This window comes from Patiria miniata, unplaced genomic scaffold (genome assembly GCF_015706575.1).
Source record: "Patiria miniata isolate m_02_andy unplaced genomic scaffold, ASM1570657v1 HiC_scaffold_7, whole genome shotgun sequence".
Taxonomy (NCBI): domain Eukaryota; kingdom Metazoa; phylum Echinodermata; class Asteroidea; order Valvatida; family Asterinidae; genus Patiria; species Patiria miniata.
Genome location: NW_024037074.1, coordinates 13294081 through 13312830, shown reverse-complemented (window position 1 = coordinate 13312830; position 18750 = coordinate 13294081). Strand labels below are relative to the sequence as shown.

The window sequence follows — 18750 nt, the reverse complement described above, 5'->3', positions numbered from 1 at the left end:
TAAATTTTACTTTGCCCCACCCATCAAGATGGACTTTCACAAACCCTCCTCCAAATTCTCCTCAGCCCCGCTAATCAAAACAGAATTTCTATTCCGCCTCCTATTTCTACAGAGAGGACTTTCTATCAATCCCCCAATTCTAAATTGCCCCGCCCATCAAGAAGAACTTAGAGAAGAGACTTTCTGTATTTTCAGATTTCATGCTCGTCTCCTAACAGCCTCCTGATTCAATTCGGCCCCGCCCATAAGAGTTTCCATCTCTAAATCATACCTCAGAGAAGAGACTTTCTCTAGTCTCTGACTTCATGCTCATCTCTTGCAGTCTCTTCTGCTCCATGGCAGCCTTGCGTTCCTCCTCGGCCTTTGCTTCTTCCTCTTCGGACTTCTCCGGAGCGTTCTCATCAACCTCATGGATCTCCAGCATGGAGGAGGAGGCCCCACCAGTACGAGAACCGCCGCGGGATAAGGAGGACCTTGGACGCTTGCTGGAAAATAAATTCTCAAGAATTATAACATCTATATTTTGATGTCTGGATGGGCATATTTCTTCGCTCATGGTTCTGTGAACGGCAAATACCATTCACATCATGTGTTTAGACTGTACTCACATATCGGTTGGGATGGGTATGGGGCTGACTTTGTAGTTAACGTAGGGCGAGGTCAGCTGGACAAACTGTTCTGGTTTCTTGACCTCTTGCTCTGCAGATAAAAATTAAGAAACACACCAAAATAAGTTATGAATGGTCTGCACTCTATCTCACGAACACAACTACTAAAAGCAAGAGTTATAATCAAAACCATTTGAATCTGTCAATTATTGTTACAAAAATACTGGATGAAACCACCCTCTGGCAGCAGAACAGCCTGGCCTCATCACTGCTCGTTAGGGACCGCTCTGAAGCACGTTTCAAGGCACGTGTCCTCACAGAAAATCTGGCTTTCCGACGGGAGCCAGAAGAGTCATGTTTAGGATCCCATGAAAGCATTCATTTGCGGCTACGTCTTGGCTAGATAACAAACGCTGATCTCTAACTTTGCTAGATACTTGAGGAAGATGAAAATAAACTCACCGGCTGCTTCGTCCGTGGGTGCCACTTTCTTCTTCTTGGGTCTGATCATCTTCCATGCCGGGATCTTAGGGGGTGGTGGGGGAGCCACCAGGGGGCAGGATCGGGTCTGGGTGATGAGTAAGGGGTGAGGATTGACGTGGGACAGACCGGCTTGTCTGAGACGCTCCGATGCGTCGGCCTATCACGATTAAGAAACAGAGAGAAGAAGAAATTACTAACACTCTCTTAAATCTGTTGAGACATTTTCGTAGATTTACTGCTTTGTAGTATACTACTTACCATTTCTCCCAGGACAGATATTCGGATAGGCACTTTGGGTGGATGCTGGTAGCTGACAAAGACCGCTACCTGGGGTGTATCAGGTATGATAGGGGAAGGCTGGTCCTTATCTGGAAGGGGGAGAAAAAGATGAAAAGTGAAAGAGACCTTATCTCAACAATCCATCTTCTGAGTTTAAAAAAACATGTACGTTAAATTCATGCACGCATGAGCTAAAGGTTTTAGGTTTGAAGGACAAAGCATAAAAATGTGGTAAATTACATTTACTTTTTAAAGGGGTGCCTGTGCAAAATACTGGCTAAGCGAGAACTCATTCCTGACATGAAGTTGACATTTATATTATTGTGCTTTTCTGCAGTGCTAGAACTCATGTGGGACAATGCAGTGCTTAATGTTGATATCATTCGTTATTAGTTTTACTTTGTTACGTTTAAACATGACAAATGTATTTTGCGTAAACTGCGAAGTTAAAAATGAGGGAAAAACATGAACAGCTTCAAATCCAGTGAGACGAATGCTGTGAAAACCACACATTTCATCTTGATGTACACATCATAACAGTGCCCTTCACATGCTGGTCACATGCTTGTCACATGCTCATCACATGTTTGTCACATGCTGGTGTCATGGAACTCACATGCACATAACATGCAATCTTCATGTAAATCACACGTCTATATAAAACAATGGTGACAGCACAAACTATGTACATGCATGTGATCTATGTTTCAAAAATATGAAGGAAAAATCAACATGTGGGTGAATTCTTAAAAAACAACAACAAAAAACAGCGGTTTGTGTAATTAGTCCATGTATATGAATGGCAGAATGATCATGCAAAAACTCTATGCAAAATTCAAAAGTTTCGGAAATACAGGAGATATCTGCAAATAAATGACGAATGATTGATTCTGAATCGATTAGTAACAGTATGATTAAAGACTAGTAGCTAGTTATTCTAGTAATTACAGTTTTGGAAAGTTGGTCAAGATGAAATGGACATCAAGCACAGTTGTTAAAAGTTTTATTGAAATTAGTAAACCATTAAACCTGGGTAAGAATTGGAGAGAAAAAAATTAGAAGTGGGTGCAAAAAATTTTTGTCTTAATGACTGCATTTTTTTGGGGGGGGGGGGTCCACTGTGGTTCTCAGTTAGCATTCTTGGTGCTAAATCGGGGCAAAAGTATAGCTGGCATGCTGCCAACTTGCTAGAATGTCAGTTTAATACAAATTTGTAACTTCTTTAAAAAAAACACGGTGAATTTTTTTAGCAGATTTTATAGGTTTCAAAGTTAAAGCAGCTCTAATCAATGGAAAAAATGGCACATAACATTCAGCCAACCGAATCCATAGTGTAGATTTTACAAGTCACCACACTCACAGTCATGTGAACAATATGCAAATGAGCGTCTACACTTCAATCTATTGGTTGTGTGCTTTAAGAGACAGAACAGCAGAAAATTAGAAAAAAGTCAAGTCAGAAATAAGAGAGAACAGAGTCAGAGTCTCAATTTATTGAGAGAGAGACAAGCTAAGTGTCTATTTCACACTGCAAAAGAGGCGTTGAGATTTTCTTTCTCTTTTTTTAGCATGCTTCGTTAACAGACCTAACTGCCCGTCCTTGTCAATTGGTCCTGCGATCAGTAGGAAAGGAGTTGGGTTTGAGCAAGGGAAGGGTTAAAATAAAAATAATTATTACAAAAGCAAGGGTGAGGTTAAACGCTTGGAGAACAATTTAAATTTGATGAAAACTATGTCATTACTGTCGACTATTATTTTTTTGAATCAGTCATTTTAGAGGGGACTATAAAATGAGGGTCGTAAAAATTAGTGCTAAAATTGAAGCAAATAATTATGAAGAACAATCATCAAGCTATTAAAAAATTTTCTGCAATTTCTTTAAAAGTATGTTTATAAGCAACAAATTGAGAGATAAGCACAATATTCATTTTAGCATAATGTTTGGTACAGCAGTTATCTGTTAAAAAAACAGAGCAACATCTTCAAGATGAGCTAACAAAACTGATACGGTTTTGAGTTTCTTACGTTTGTCTTTATCCTTGTCTTTATCCTTCTTGTCTTTCTTATCCTCCTTGTGCTCCTTGTGACTGCTTTCTTTGCCTCCTTTCTCCGGTTTATCACCTGTTCAAAGAAAACGTGTGAATTTGTGAAGAAATCAAGTGGAATTAATTACGGAACTAACCAATGTATTGACAAGCAACTAAAAAGAACATCTAACCTTCAAAAGTGTTTTAAAAAATCTTACTTTTGCCTTCTTTTCCCTCTTTGCCCGTCTTCTCATCTTTCCGCGATTCCTTGGTCGTGGAGGAGACCTCGTCTGGCTTGCTGTCCTTCTTCCCAGCACCGTCTACGTCAGAGTCTTTAATTTGTTCCTCCAGGTCCGGAAGTTTGAATTCTGGCAGGATTTGTTTCAAGAGATGCCAGACTTTGTCTAGATGACCGTACCTGATGGTAAATGTGGAAACATTTATAGGAATTAGGCATCTTAATATCTCAAATTTATCTTTGCATCACTACGTCCGATAAATATTTGATTTTTTTTTTTTTACACTTTATTACATTGCAAATTAGTTAAAATGTTACTTAATCATGCAAATTGGAACACTGCTATTGAAACTTAAAAAACAAAAATTTCACACAATTTCACACGTGTTCAATGAAAGATGTTTAAAACAAAACTGTTAAGAATTTTGCTTCACAGCGCTAAATCAATTGTATGTGCAATCATTTGAAAAGCTACCAGCCTCCAAAAGATATTTGAATTGAATGCAAACAATAAAATACCATCAAAATACATGTATATAACATAGTTTGAACATAGTACCAAAAAAACATTAGCATAAACATTTGAAAAACACAATAGTCAGAAAATAGAAATATCAAAAAACAAAATGGAAAGATTTTTTTTTTATTTCAAACAACTTCAAGCCAACACAAAAGCAGAACACCAAAGAATAAAAAATTCCAACTCCGCTGATCAACATTTGTTTACCCTCCTTCGCCAGCTTGTTCTTTCTTCCAAGGAAATTCTTTCGGCCTCAGATTGTTGCCGATTGTGTCACAGAACGTTCCACATGGGTTTGTTCCTTCCAACCCTCCTGCCTTTGTCGGCAGAGCGTGTTTCATCTGTCCGTAAAGTGCCCTTGTGTTGATTCGGGTACATAAATTATTTCACGTTGTAACCGATATTTAGATAGAGTTCTGAGAAAAAAGCTTAAAGACTTTTCAGCAATGTAATTTTTATTTGGTTTGCAGAAACCCTATTCAGGTTGGGTTGAGGAATTCGATTTTTCTTTAACCCTAAAACCATGTTCAATTTTTTTTTTCAACACCACATTTTTTAAGTTCAATGAAGCTGTTTAAAGATTGACCTACTATATTTCTCAATTTGAATAAATATTTTTTTTAAAGATTAGGCTAAAGTCTTTTGAGGACTCCTAGAAATGAGGAACTTAGGGTACTTACTGCAGTGGTATGGTCTCTGGCAACCAGCCTGTCAGTGCGTGGATCACGCTCACATCACCAAACTCACAGCTACTGTTACCAGAAGCATAACTGAAAAGACAAATCAAAGAACTTGCTCAGTTTGATCAAGATGTACATGTAACTAGAGGTACCAAATCAAAAATTTTCAAACATTTTCAAAAAACAAAAACTGTAACTTGAGTGCAACTTTGGAGATGTTTATGAGTGGACAAAATAAGTTTTTGCTCGGAGAGAAATCAGAGGTTTTAACTTCTTAGAAGAACCAGAAGTATAAACTGTATTTTAGTCAGTTCACTCCAACATTCATGTGACTTGCAAACAGGGATGACTGGTGTGTGTAAAACTGGCCCAAGATACTCACTCCAGTGATATGACTTTGATGAGTGCTTTACTGAGCAGCATGGGCCACAGCTCATGCTGCAGCGTGGTGGCTGGGAGCAGCATGTTGCCGTTGTCGTCAAACGGCACCGTGTCGTCAATAGTCACTTTACGCCAACAACCCTGAAGAAGAAAAAGTGGTGACAAGGCAAATTTTTAATACAGCAATAACTATTAGGACCATTTGTGTCCGAATGATGATGAACCAATGAAAAAATATAACCACATATCAACAAAATATATCCACTTCCCTTTCAAGATTCTTCATTCTTTTTCAAGAATAAGATCAGCGTCATAACGTCATGGATGTCAACTAAAATAGCTGAGTAGACTTTTTGGTCCAACAAATTTAGGCCCCAGACCTTAAAGGATATTGAATGTATTAGATATAAATACCGTATAAGATTTATTCAATTTCTGGTATTATTATCTTATTTCAACAAAAAATATAATTATGGTTTGGTCCAAACTAGTAACGAGTAATGTGCAAATAATACTCACCATCCAATAGAGTCGGACGATGTATTTGCCGTGGGGGTTATACTGGGGCTGGTGGGGTCCCTTCCCCACCCGACACAGGGCAAAGATGTGGTCCCACGGGCGCCAGTTGCGGGCCACGCCCCCGATGACCGACGTGGTCGATGTCTCAGGCTCGTTACGGTCGGCGACGGAGACACGCCAGAGGTTGGTGATCTGGCTGATGATCCAACGCATCGTCTGCATGGGAAGCAAAAGTCAAGAGATGTAATAAGAGCGCCCTCTGTCTCAAAGAATTGGCAGGCAGATTTCAAGTTCCTAAGAGTACCTTTAATAATTTGCAATTCCTCAGTCAATTCTTTCATAGAACTTGACTATTAAGGCGCTGGAACAATTTCAAATGGCATTCATGAGCAACAAGAGTGCCCTCGATAGTCTAAATTACTAAGTTGATAAGAATACATTAACAATTTTGTAACACTTCTCAGAATTATTTCAAATTTTGATGATATTTTTTAAATTCATTTCCAAACATAAAAATAGGTTATGAACAGGGAACAAAAAACTGAAGCTTGTGCATGGCCAGGCCCCAAGATATGATTTTGTGCAAGAACCAAAATTTGAGGGTGTTATTTCCTGTGTCTGTTGTGTCGTGGAATTACTACTTCTGTTATTATTTGCCTCAAGTAACTGACCTCACAATCATTGATGTGTGAGTTAGCACTGAGAAGGTCAAAGTCCATGCCGTTGTCAGGGTCAAAGATGACCGGCAGCTTGTCCGTGATGAAGTCCTGGGGCCGCTCAACGTGGTCAATCCTCGTCCTGAGGGAGGGCGGCATCTCGATACGCCCCTCGGGGTCATCAAAGAAATGTTGCTGAGAGATGAAAGAGACAAAAATGTAGAAATTAGATTGGCATAGTGACTGAGGCTCGTTTGACACCCTACAACCAACCTGAAAATGCTCCAGCAACTCAACCAATTTCCTACAAAGATTGAGACTTGCAGCCTCCAGATATGTGTTGATGTACTCTAAGCATAAGTAACCCATCAACAGTTTAAACTAGTAATCCTAACCTCATATTCTTTCAAATTCAACATAAGATTTTCGAAGATTATTGCATGATTGAAAAAGGTAGGGCCGGTCCACTGTAACACTACAATGCGCTTGAAAGTTGGAGTACAAAGAGTGTGCCAGTGGTTTAATTTTGCGGACTCTGGAAAGGTCCTGCCAAAAGACCTAGGGGAGTAAGGTTCCAAAATTTGAGAAAGACATTTCTTCGATCTGCCAGTGTTGTGACTGAACAACTAACTCACCATGCTGCTTGGGCTCTTCCCTTTCTCCTTCTCTTTGCCTTTGTGTGGTGCATCCTGTGGGATAATAACAGACCTTCAAATCTTAGCTCAAGTAGCTGGGATGAATATTAACATGACACGCCATCTAGAACAGCAAAGATTACTGAATTCATTATTCTTCCGTTTTACTGATCAGAACGTATCAATTCCTGTAATCACTAAAGCAAGTCCCAACTGTTTCATATTATACACAAGAAAAAATACATTTTGTAAATAAAGTACTGAACTGTGAAAATGATTGCTATCAAAATAGGTGACACGCTAATACTTGACTTCCACGACTTTGAAAAGCTTACCCATTTTTCTGCGTTTACGTCTGTATCGTTCCATTCCGGCCAGATGACTAGCTTTTGTTTCCTGCCTTCCTGCGAGCCGACCACACTGGCAGCGATGGATGCAGCTCTGCACAACAAACCAAATAATATAAAGTGCCTATAAACAACTAACAAAAAAGTAGTGGATTTCCTTCTTACCCAACTCTTACCCAAGAAATAAAAATACTGCCGCAAACTCATCGCTGTCTGGCTTGACCTGAAATATACACATCGTAAATGTTATAGACGACCGGGCAATTTGAGTCAACTTTTGTATTTTTTGTTCACCTGATGAGTTTTGTCCCACGACTCTCGCGTGAAACACCCAGTAGCAAACTGGAAGGCATTGGCTTTAGATGTGAATCACACAACAGGATCCCGACAAAAATGATAATGAAAACTGGTGAGCAGTGGAGAAATTACTCCACACCGCATCCTCCTTCAAAGACAACTGATACAAAAATGACAACGCTTCTACAACACAACGCTATGTAGTAAGACTCCTTGCACCCAAAACAGGTGTGAAGGGTTCTTCAACTGAATACACCGTTTGCACGATACTTCAGAAACAAAACAATATTTGCGTTGTAACTCAACTCAAGTATCTTCGAGCACACGTTGCCTTTGTGTGTGTAATCCACACCTGAAGAAAACCAATTTTCTGTTTGTGTTGGACACGTATGAGGATTATTTCAATCTCTGCTGTCTTGGTGACCGATTGGACGGAAGTCCGGGGGAAAGGTTTTCAAACCCTGAGGCTATGAATCTGTTGTTTTTATTGACATATCGAGAAGAAATCAAACAACCATCCTAACCATCCTATACATTTGTATGGGTTTATCTGCATGTATGCCTTCACCACCTGCAAAGATATACAACGAAACTGCAAACAAATACAAGGCTCTTCAGTGTAGTATGATTCTTATACATTAGGCTCAGGTGGGCTCCTCTTGTGCAAATATTCCATCTTGGAACAAAATCGTCATCTTGAAATAAAAGTCGTTCCGAACATGCAAAAAAGACTTTGCTTCCTATTAATATACTGTATAAGTTGCGAAGCTATGACAGTCGACCAACTTTATAACAAGGTTTTAGGTCCAAGTAGGACTCTACAAATTACCTTTAATAACAGGTACCTTGTGTTATCAGTAATGGAAAACAAAGGAAACCAAAGAGAACAAAGACTTGGGGACTAACATTCTAAGCAGGACGTTGTATCAGTGTTCTTATTCATGTACAGTTCTGACTAAAACTCCCTACTTATGTTCAAAGCAGGAATGTACATGTACATTTAATTTAAATAAATGGCAAATGGAGTACACATATTTTTCCAGTAACACATTTTTTTTTCTCAATGTAAACAAGTCACTGAAGTCCTCAAAAATACAAATCCTACGATTTTAGTTGTAAAATACAAAATTGTCTCGTATCCGTCGCAAAAAAATGCTGAATGACTTACCGAGTCAAAATCCACTCTCGAATCTTAGCTTTCTCACGTCTTTCACGGAACGAAGACGGATTTTTTGAAAACATAGTTTAACAAGTTTCGAGTGATCAAAGTTTGTACAAAAACAATGTTAAATATTTTTTTCGAAACCCAGTTCATCAGAGCCTGATCAGCAGTACGGCTTGAAGTCCATGTGACTTTTACCAAATTTGAATATGAAAATAGCGACCAACACTCGCATGTTACAAACTCCAAAAATCCAAACAGATTAGATCCCCTATTAAGATAAATCATGAATAGGCGTGATGAATGTCAAGTACTTGCTTAGGTGTGAAGCATCATGTACCCTGCTTTAATGATCACTAACCTCGGCCCTAATCGGCATATTTAGAGAGATTTGTACATTTACGGAGAGTTAAGTGGTGATTATCGGCTGACCCCATGGCTTGGAACAACTCCAGAAACTGTGGATTCAGTGCCTCTTTCAGGACCAAAAATGGCCATAAAATTTGCCTACTTGGGCAAACGGTTTTGCTGAAATTTTCAGATACCAACAAAAAAACAAAGATTCTCTGCAGAGGTCAAACATTTTATCTGTTCTTTTGTGCAATTTGTAATTTATGACTGCAAGACAAGACTTGGCGAAAATAAAACTCTAGGGGCCTATTAATAGCAGCAAGAAACTGTACATGTTGATTGTTGAAACAATTTTTAAGTGAATCTGTACAAGGCAATTCTGGGGGGGGGGGGACTTAGAACTAAGGCCAAAAAACAAGTCTCCGGTTTCTGATATGGAGCTTGCCCAAAAAGTGGTGTGGCGACACGGCTTTTGGGGTTTTTTTTACTGTTTTTTTTCCTTCAAATGTCGGCTGATGACTGCACATGGTGCCCGACTAAACTTAGTGCAAATATATGGGAGTCCAGAGAGGCCACATAATGCTTATTCTTGATCGTAACCCCATCTAAACAAACGTTAAAATTGTGCAGCAGCAGGATTACAGTCAAACCAGTGAGTTTGGCAGTTTTGAGACATCATCTTTCATTGAAAATAATCTTGTTAATTTTGCTGACGCGCATGGCTACGGTGACGGGCGCACATACCAGAAACCTGACATTTTTTTTTGCCTAACAGTTTATGGAGTAAATCTATGAAGTACCATCAAACTTTGGGCGAACATTTTACACGTAATCAATTTTGACAAACTGAAGTCACATACATACATATTTTGAAATTCTACTGCTACAATTTAAAATCTTGCTTCATGTACGCTCTGAGTGAAGGATGCAACATTATAAAAGTTCACATCTATCACTGGTCAAGAGCGAATACTTTGGATTTCCTTGGTCTTCTACTCTTCAGAGTGACATGTGGGCTAAGTTCGTCACCCGAGCCCACCTAAGTCTGAATACAAACTTGAAATTGAAATACAGACTTTCCTAACTTGAAAAGTGCACACTACCTTTTCAGCAAACCTGGCATCCCAAAACAGATATTCCACTATCCCACGGGTTATCATAAACATCCACACCTAGTGAAGAACTTTCACATAGTCTGCTCAGACGAACAGACTCAAAGCACGCGACAACGGTATAAAACACCATCCATAAGATCCTGATCAATATCCATCACACTCACACAAAAGCGAAGGAGGCTTTTAACAAATTGCATTTTAAGTTTCTTCAACCCATTGACGTCAGTTGTTTGAATTTTAATCTGCTGTCAAAAGAATCTCTTGGATTGTCTTTGGGTGTCGGGCTAATCCCTTAAAGTGATTAAGTACTGATCATGACAGGTTGTTCCTGGGTCTTGACAATGGGTACACGCCTAACTCATTAAATATTTATCATCAAACGGCAGTTCAGTATTCTTCAATTTCTTAGCCATGTGAGTATGGATTTGTGAAGGATCACATAAGAATGGACCTGGCAGAGTGGGTAGGATGGGCAAATAAAAAAAGACATCGTACTTTGAGAGTGGACCACTTTCATAAGTTGCTTGTAGGTGCTTTTGGGTTTTCAAAAGTTCGTCTGTTATCATTTTGTTTTCTAGAAACTACTGCCAAAAGTAACAGAATAAGGCCACAAAAAAAAATACTTCTGCTTCCGGTTACCCTACCTACCCTATACTGACAGCCTTTACCCTGATTTTTTTTGGGGGGGGGGGGGGGGGAATGAGCAAAACAAAACGAAAACCATCAATTACTGCCGTTTACCCTATACTACACGCAGACACCTCCATAATGATCGCATACACAAAATCATAACAATGACTTTTTTATACATGCAGTATTTTTTTTTAAGAATAGAACTGATCAATATTGGAAACATGGTAGGCCTCTTCGTATCATGCACATTAGCTAGCTGGTATGATCTAGCTTCTCTGAATAGTTCAACAGCATAATGAGCAGAATATATACACAAAGTTCTAGAACAAATCATATTCCTAGACCTAGGTCTAAAATTAGTACAATTTGTAATTTAAGCTCCCCAAAAATTGTTACATATCTGAGGAAAGAGGAATATAAATAATAATATGTGTCGTGCACTTTGCAAGTTTTACATCATTTCCTTTTTTTTTATTTGTGACTTAGTTTTGTGCAAAGCCTTTTGAAAAAGGCATTAAGCAAAGCGCCGGTTGAACTATAAGCCATTTTGGAGTTACAACTGTGCATGCGCACATCACATGACAACGATTAGGGTCGGGGATAAACAGTTCGCCACAAGCATGCAAAATCATAGCGGGGTACCAACGAAATCAAAGAAAAGTTCTTGTTTTGAAGAAGATGTAAAATGGTGATTGTTTTCAACGGCACCATGGTTTAAGAGGTTTTTGTATGCTCCAACTTTTGTGGGAACAAAAATTTCCATCTTCTTTTTTACTAAAAAACAAAACCGCAAAATGTGGATTCGGTTACCACGTCCCATTAGCCTTGTGTGCATTTATCTGCCGTGCTTATTCCCCCCCAAAAAATTGTCAAATCTTGCTGTGCACCAGACTTTTTTGGAATACTGAACGGGCTTTATGTTGAGGGAGGGAGGCCGGAGGGATCTGGGGGTAGGCAACAAACTAGTCCGAAAATTTGGGACTCTCAATACTGTGTATGAGAGTCCCAAAACTTAAGGTATCCATATCGTGCAAAAGTTTGTGCTGCATAATAAAACCAGTGTGAATCAAATTTGCAAGCTTCTTACTCACTACAGTTTTTTCAATAATCCCTGAAACTTTTGCCTCGTAAAGTTGCTGTTGTGAGCATTGCATCACCAAAAATTCAGCTTTTAAATCTAATTTTACAGAGAGTTATCGAAATCCAAACGTGAGACATCATGTTGATGTGTACTGCAATGCATTGTGCAAAAAGACTCCTCAGCTATAACATTTTCATCGTGTAGATAAAACAGCGCCCTCTTGTTGATCTGAGTAAATGCAAAATGTTTCATTTTTTAACAGAGGGCGCTATGTTCATTTGGCCATCGATTAAAAAACAAGTAAGCTGCAAGGCTTTTCCTACACCTACCCAGAATACATTGGGAATCACACACCCATTTCCAGAGCATGGAGATTGACGTGGATGGTTTTTGAACTGCCAAAAACTTGCCTTAAAATTGGATTTAAGGTCTCAAATTTCGCATGTGACATGCTTGCAACTATATCATTTTGATGTATGTGTTGTCTGGGCATTAATTAGCCTGATGGTGAGTAAAAAAACGTCAGTAGTAATTTTGCACGTTTTTATGCACTCACGGTCCCAGTCTGGCAACAAACATGACAAAGAAATTGTGCACTTGACTGCAATTGAATTAGGACTTTAGGGGCAAACTTTTGACAAGCAACAGAACTTCAGAAGCTACATTATTTGATTAAAGTAAAAAAAAACAACACATGCAATTTATCATTGATTTTGTAAATTGTATTTGTACTTCAATACTAAAGTCTAAAGTAATGCAGTCCGCAGCGCACGTCCCGGCGCCATGTTTGTTTGGCTTTTTAAAAACAGTGTCAACAGACCGGCGAAAACGGAACACACTTACTCCTTGTTTGAGGCAGAGTTCACCCTATTTGTTGACTTTTTCTCTTTAGCGAGCTTGGAAGACATATCTTTGGTATTCTTTAGCCCCAAAGAGGCTTTAAAACTGGCTAAAATGTGTGGTTTTGATAAAGGATAGCAACTGCGAAGTGTCCCGTCGTCAAGAACAGGGGTCAAAAGGTCACAGAGTATGTTAGTGTGGTTACTGTACAGCAATCTAGTTGAATAAACATAGTTTTCGTCTGGGCACTAGATAGTAGATATGGGAGGCTAAATGATAATGCGCATGCGTTGTTCAATTAAAGGTGCGCTGCAGGTCCAACCAACGAACTTTGCTGCCTCGTATTGTCAGTAAGAACACTGAGAAAAATGAAATCGATTGATTATCAAAAGGAAACAAATACAATTTCAATATTCCTTTCTTCCGCAAACCTTTTGGAATACATTTCTCAACAATCGAAGAAAAGAAATCAAATTTAAATCATTATAAAAAAGTTATGCTCTTTTCCACACAGCCAATTCACTAATTTCTTCATACATGTATTTACAATTTGACTCATAGTGTTTAAATGTTACAAACAAATTATGACAACGATGATGATTATAATGATGATAAAGATTAGAAAAGGGAATATGATGAAGATGATAGCCATGATGATTGAAACATTTTGGAATAATTATTGATTTAATCATTATTGTTTGTAATAATATAAGTATAGTTTTTAAATTGTATAGTTACCAGATCAATATTGACATCTTAAAATTATCAAATCAACACAACTCACTCGTCTTCAGCGATCGATGGCGGTACATTTGAAATGCTGAGCCCGCTCTTACGACCCTCGTGGCCGCCAGGCGGGACAAAACCCCTCTCAGACCCCGGGCCAGAAAGCCGCCGGGCCCCGTCATAACCAGCCCCCGGTAAGCCCACTGCTCGACGGCGGTCATACCCGGGCCTCTTGATGCTGTCTTCGGTCTGCGAACCACCGGGGAACGGAGAGGTCGCCAGAGACATCCGTTTCTCGGACAATTGTGAGCGGCCGCGGGCACGGGCAGCCCCAGGCGGTGGTAATGGCAGACCGGCCGGTGCGGCTTCCTCCCCATCCTCGGTGTCCACATAAAACACCGGTCGTGCTAACAATTTGTCGGTGTACTTGGCCGCACGGTCGTAGATCTCGTCCAGGGTGATCGGGAGGGTTGGGTAGGTGACGTCGCGGTGGTAGGCTGTGCCCTGGGCCTGTCCTGAGGTGAAGGAGCCGGGGAGGTTCTGGGTTGTTGGGGTGCGCACGAGCGCACCTCGACGGTCCCGAGCTCGTGACATCTTCAGAAATACAAACTTTCTTTTTCAAAGTTAGAGATGGTTTAGATTAATCCTTGTACAGTTACAGAATATAACTGCAAAATCCTGTATGTGGTTCAAATTTAGCCTGTTTAATCTTTTATGTGGATCCAGATAATCCTGCAGCTGTGATGATGTGGTGATACAGGAAAACCCGAGAACTTGCAAGGAGATTGTTCATCTGCGAATTCTAATTTCTTGAGTATTATCAATCTGCCATGTGAGAGAGAATGGTTTTCCGCCTGAGTTCATGTAAACAGAGTATCAGACTGCACAAAAGTCTCTCAAGTTTCCCGAGAACAGCCTTGTCATTGATTAGTCAGGTATAGGCCTACAAAGCAAAGTCAACTTCTGTCCTGTCCAACAAATAAACAAGATTTTCTCTCAAACGATGGAGAAAATGTCGGAGTATACACGGGGAGCTTGTAGACTTGATCAACGATTGCTGACTCGAGTTACCCGGTTGGGGTTTAGTGACCGTAACTTGGTAACCGACTTCTCCACCTGAAAGTCACTCCTCGCGAGGTCGATTACTTCTGGCCCGTGTGCATATCAAGTTTTCCTTGAATATTGTTCACTCGGAAGTTAAAAATGATTAAATGAACACCTTTTTACATGCATGTAAATCAAGACAAGTCTGCACAAATGACCTTTGGTGAATGTGGGTGGTTTCAGTTTTACTTTTCTGACTTTTTGAAGCTGGTTGTTTGAAGAGAGAGAGAAAATTAATTCCTGCGTCTTGACCATGCATGAAGTCACCTCCTTTTTGTTACAACAAACAAGCTGTTCCTAACAACGACTTATACAAAGTTTACAAACACATAAAGTTCTTCAAGAAAGAGTTGCTTATCAAGGAGCTCCTAAAAGAGCAAAAAAAATACCAGCCCGAGGGGCTCTGAGGAATTCTTCAGCCGATGAAGTATTTCAACAAAAGATGTCATGGAAGACCCGCTGGTGGACGTTTGAAGAGTGACAACTGAAGTTGGCTTCTTTTTGATGTCTCACTTAGTTGTGTTTATTTAGTTGGGCGCTCTGCGACAGTTTACGACCGGCCTCGCCAAATTATCCAATTAAGAGGCTAGTCAACTTGGTTCCAATATTGACAAATAGTACTTCACAACATTTGTTAAATGTTTCTTGTTCCTCCTGTCAAGTTGGTCGGTTGGTCCTTGCTCTGTGGTTGATCAGATCATGGCGGTAGGAATAGATGCCCTTAATTCGTGGATGCTAAGAGATGCAAGATGTTAATATCTCCAAAAATGTGAAGTTGTCGCTGCAATGAGGTATCAGTCTCCGCTCTTAATGTCAACATACGGCATAAGATATGTGTCTCAGTTGGACTTCATCCCGCTGACTTCTTACATCGAAATTCTAACTGCGTGGAACGGTATGAACGACATGACAGGATATTCTAGTAAACGCTGTACTACTTTGCCGAAGCAAACAAATAATGCGAAAGAGTCACTACAGAGGAGCTATGCGTAGGGAGGGCCCAGTAAAACCCTCCTCGGTATCTCAAGGAGACTCACAAAAGGAGTTTGTGTTTGTCTAGCGGATCATCCCGAAATCAGTGTTGTCTCTGTACGGGTGACTTGCAAGAAGCTAGAACTGGTCAAGCGGGTAGTCTATTATGAGTCTTAAACTTAAGACGCCCGTCTCAATAGAGCAATGGAGGCATCAGCTTCTTAAGAAAATGCAAGTTGTGGTAAATGCATCATAAAGGAGTTGTTGTAGTTATGGGACGCCACATTGTTACAAAAAGCCTGCTTGTTTTGCGAAATTGGCCTGGTCTGGCGGGGGTTTGGGTATCGGTTTGCGATGTTTTCAATTCGGCAAGACTTTGAGTACTTTAATCTGATAAGATGCGATCCAATTAATGTAATGAGGAACAAAGAGGATGAGACGTGAATAGGAGAAAGATCATTGAATATAGAGCAGGGAATACCATGCGATGAGATAGCGATGTGGGAAGCGGCACAGGAATCAACTGTTTTATTGCCCCCTTCCACTAGGCTCAGTAAAAGATTTGAAATTGGTGTATATATAGGAGGAAGGAAGTGAAATGTTAGAGGAACTCCACCCCCCCCAAAAAAAAAGAACGCACAATATTGATAATTCCCCCAACATTCAGAAACGTTTTGCACGCATCCGCGCATACGGCTATTCGAGTACCGCAGTGAAATCTCGACAAGTCAAACTCTGATAACTCAAAACAACTGTTAAGTCAAACAAAGAATCCATTGCCTTAAGTTGCATATTCAACCCTTCTTTAATAACTCAAAACTCAGTATGATATGATACATCTCGTAATTCTTGAGTAGTTGCCTCACTGACGGGGTTTGGTGGTGGAGATTGAGACCACTATTCATGTGGCGCGCCCTCTATTGAAAGAAAATTAAAGTAGGCGTTGGTGCGAGGAGACCACTAAGTAAAGGTTTCAGACCTGTAAATCGACTCCCATATTTACTCGTACATACTTTCAATTGTTTTTTGTTTTTTAAATACTCACAACTCTGGATCTCCAGGCGTTTGGAATATTTATTTAATGCTTCTAGTTAACTGCAAAAATGGAAAATTAATATGCTCGTTTTTAGGGCAATTACCCAAGAAATACCAGTTGTTACCGCAAGTTCAAATTTTCTCCAGTTATCGGTCGTGATGTAACATTAGGAGATTCGATTTGGTGAGAAGAGTTTAAAATGCGAAACTATATAGGCCTACAATCCGAGTGAAAGTAAATTTCGTGGAACAAAAGCAACACGTTCCTCTTGCAAACTTCGGAAGAAATACCTGTTTTGCTGAACTGGAAGTTCTTTTGTTTTAGTACTTTGAAAGGGCATTTTACACGCTCAGGTTTGTCACTATTTTTTTGTCGAAAAGGGAGTGCTCAAACAAATCTTCGGCACAGAGGAGAACAATGCATAGTAACTTGAATCTAGGCTGGTATATGCCAACTTGTGAACTGTCTTGTTACACGGCTCATTTTTGGGCACTTCAAGTAATTACTGCCAACTAACAGTTCGTTCGAAAAAAAAAAGGGTTGAGTCTGCAACTGCTCAAGGGAATCACAAATTTACAGTTTCTCATCTTACTAAAGATAATGCGTCAAGAGAAAACCCATAACAGTGATCTGAGGACATGTGCTGGATGGCGCGTATGTAGTGTAGTACCGAGCGATGTACGTACGTGTATGCACTGTATGACGCTGAAACGTTCAAGTTGCTAGAAAGGGAAGTGTGTGTAGAAGGGCCTCACATTTGAAACGATTTTTCTACTTGAGAAGTTTAGGTATTGGGAGCAATTTTCGACTAGCATTATTAAATGGATACTAGACAAAGGGATCATGCTGATTTTTGTTCTTTGTTTGCAATTTGTTTTGTATAAAAACGATGACTTTTGATACAAAATTGTGGATATTGACGTACTAAGAGTTATCAGTATGTTTTCATTGTGATTACTTAAATTTAGAAAAATAAATATAATTCTAAATAATCGTTTAACGCTTTAATTGGGAATTGAGAGAAAATTCATGGAACTGTCGAGGGGGATTTTCATAATTTAGAGGTGTATTTGTGAAGAGACAAACACAAAACAAAAACAAAACGCGACATTTTACAAATATTCTGCATTCCGAACGTACGCCTCAACTACGTCCGCAATACAGATATTAATATGACGCGCAATAAAATTATGTTATTTCTGATTGTGTTTGATCAATCAACTGTTTCATCGTTCTGTCTTCAACAATGGCTGCTTCTCCGAAGAAAGCTGCTTCTCCGAAGCGATCTCAATCGCCGACTAGGTCTCAATCTCCGACCAAGAGAGCCAAGTCTCCCAAGAGGGCAAAGTCTCCCAAGAGGGCCAAGTCTCCTTCCAAGAAGCGAGCCAGGTCCCCGAGCAGGAAGAGCAAGCGTGCGGCTCACCCTCCCGCTAGCAAGATGGTGGCGGCTGCCATTTCTGCCATGAAAGATCGTCGTGGTTCGTCCGCTCAAGGCATCAAGAAGTACATCGCAGCCAACTTCAAGGTAGACACGGCCAAGGAGGCTCATCACATCCGCCGAGCTCTCAGGTCTGGCGTGTCCAAGGGTTCTCTTCAGCAGGTCAAGGGCAACGGTGCTTCGGGTACATTCAAGCTGACAGCCAAGCCCAAGAAACCCGCCAAGTCCAAGGAAGCCGCCAAAGCCAGGGCAGCCAAGGCTAAGGCACGGGCTGCAGCGAAGAGGGAGAGGGCAAGAGCAAGAAAAGCAGCTCAGAAGGCCAAGAAAGCAGCAGCAGCAGCCGCCAAGAAAGCCAAGGCTAAGTCTAAGAAGGCCAAGAAACCTGCCAAGAAAGCAGCCAAACCCAAGACAGCAGCCAAGCCCAAGAAAGCAGCCAAACCCAAGAGGAAGGCAGCCAAGAAATCACCAGGGAAGAAAGCAGCCAGACCCAAGGCAGCTAAGAAGGCACCAGCAAAGCCCAAGAGAGCAGCAGCCAAGAAGGGAAAGAAGACAGCCAAGAAATAAACACGTCTTGGTCGTCTCATCAAAACAAACGGCTCTTTTCAGAGCCACCAAATGAATA

The 18750-nt window shown here is 40.3% G+C and overlaps 2 protein-coding genes across 3 annotated transcripts in view; one reads left to right on the top strand and one right to left on the bottom strand.

Moving 5' to 3' along the window:
* Positions 1 to 15768, bottom strand: part of LOC119746003 (androglobin-like) — a 42719-nt gene extending 26951 nt beyond the window's left edge. Inside the window, exons 1-15 of one of the 2 annotated variants that reach the window (XM_038222752.1) lie at positions 13637 to 15768; positions 7362 to 7467; positions 7027 to 7080; positions 6407 to 6586; positions 5736 to 5951; positions 5218 to 5357; positions 4836 to 4925; positions 4363 to 4512; positions 3616 to 3815; positions 3396 to 3491; positions 2957 to 2983; positions 1350 to 1459; positions 1071 to 1248; positions 609 to 699; positions 272 to 485 (exon numbers count right to left, since the gene is read on the bottom strand). In XM_038222752.1, coding sequence (XP_038078680.1) covers positions 272 to 485; positions 609 to 699; positions 1071 to 1248; positions 1350 to 1459; positions 2957 to 2983; positions 3396 to 3491; positions 3616 to 3815; positions 4363 to 4512; positions 4836 to 4925; positions 5218 to 5357; positions 5736 to 5951; positions 6407 to 6586; positions 7027 to 7080; positions 7362 to 7467; positions 13637 to 14172 — 2388 coding nt within the window. In that variant the 5' untranslated portion in view covers positions 14173 to 15768. The remainder of the gene's footprint in view (positions 1 to 271; positions 486 to 608; positions 700 to 1070; positions 1249 to 1349; positions 1460 to 2956; positions 2984 to 3395; positions 3492 to 3615; positions 3816 to 4362; positions 4513 to 4835; positions 4926 to 5217; positions 5358 to 5735; positions 5952 to 6406; positions 6587 to 7026; positions 7081 to 7361; positions 7468 to 13636) is intronic. The other variant, XM_038222753.1, reaches the window with a different exon arrangement.
* A 2097-nt stretch (positions 15769 to 17865) lies between these two features.
* LOC119746002 (late histone H1-like) lies at positions 17866 to 18750 on the top strand. The gene has a single exon (XM_038222750.1). It carries the CDS (start codon positions 17937 to 17939, stop codon positions 18690 to 18692), a length of 756 nt encoding a protein of 251 aa, XP_038078678.1. The 5' UTR covers positions 17866 to 17936; the 3' UTR covers positions 18693 to 18750.

Bases quoted from the DNA above. Each gene is read 5' to 3' on its own strand.
- LOC119746002 (XM_038222750.1), top strand. From the start codon at position 17,937: ATGGCTGCTTCTCCGAAGAAAGCTGCTTCTCCGAAGCGATCTCAATCG.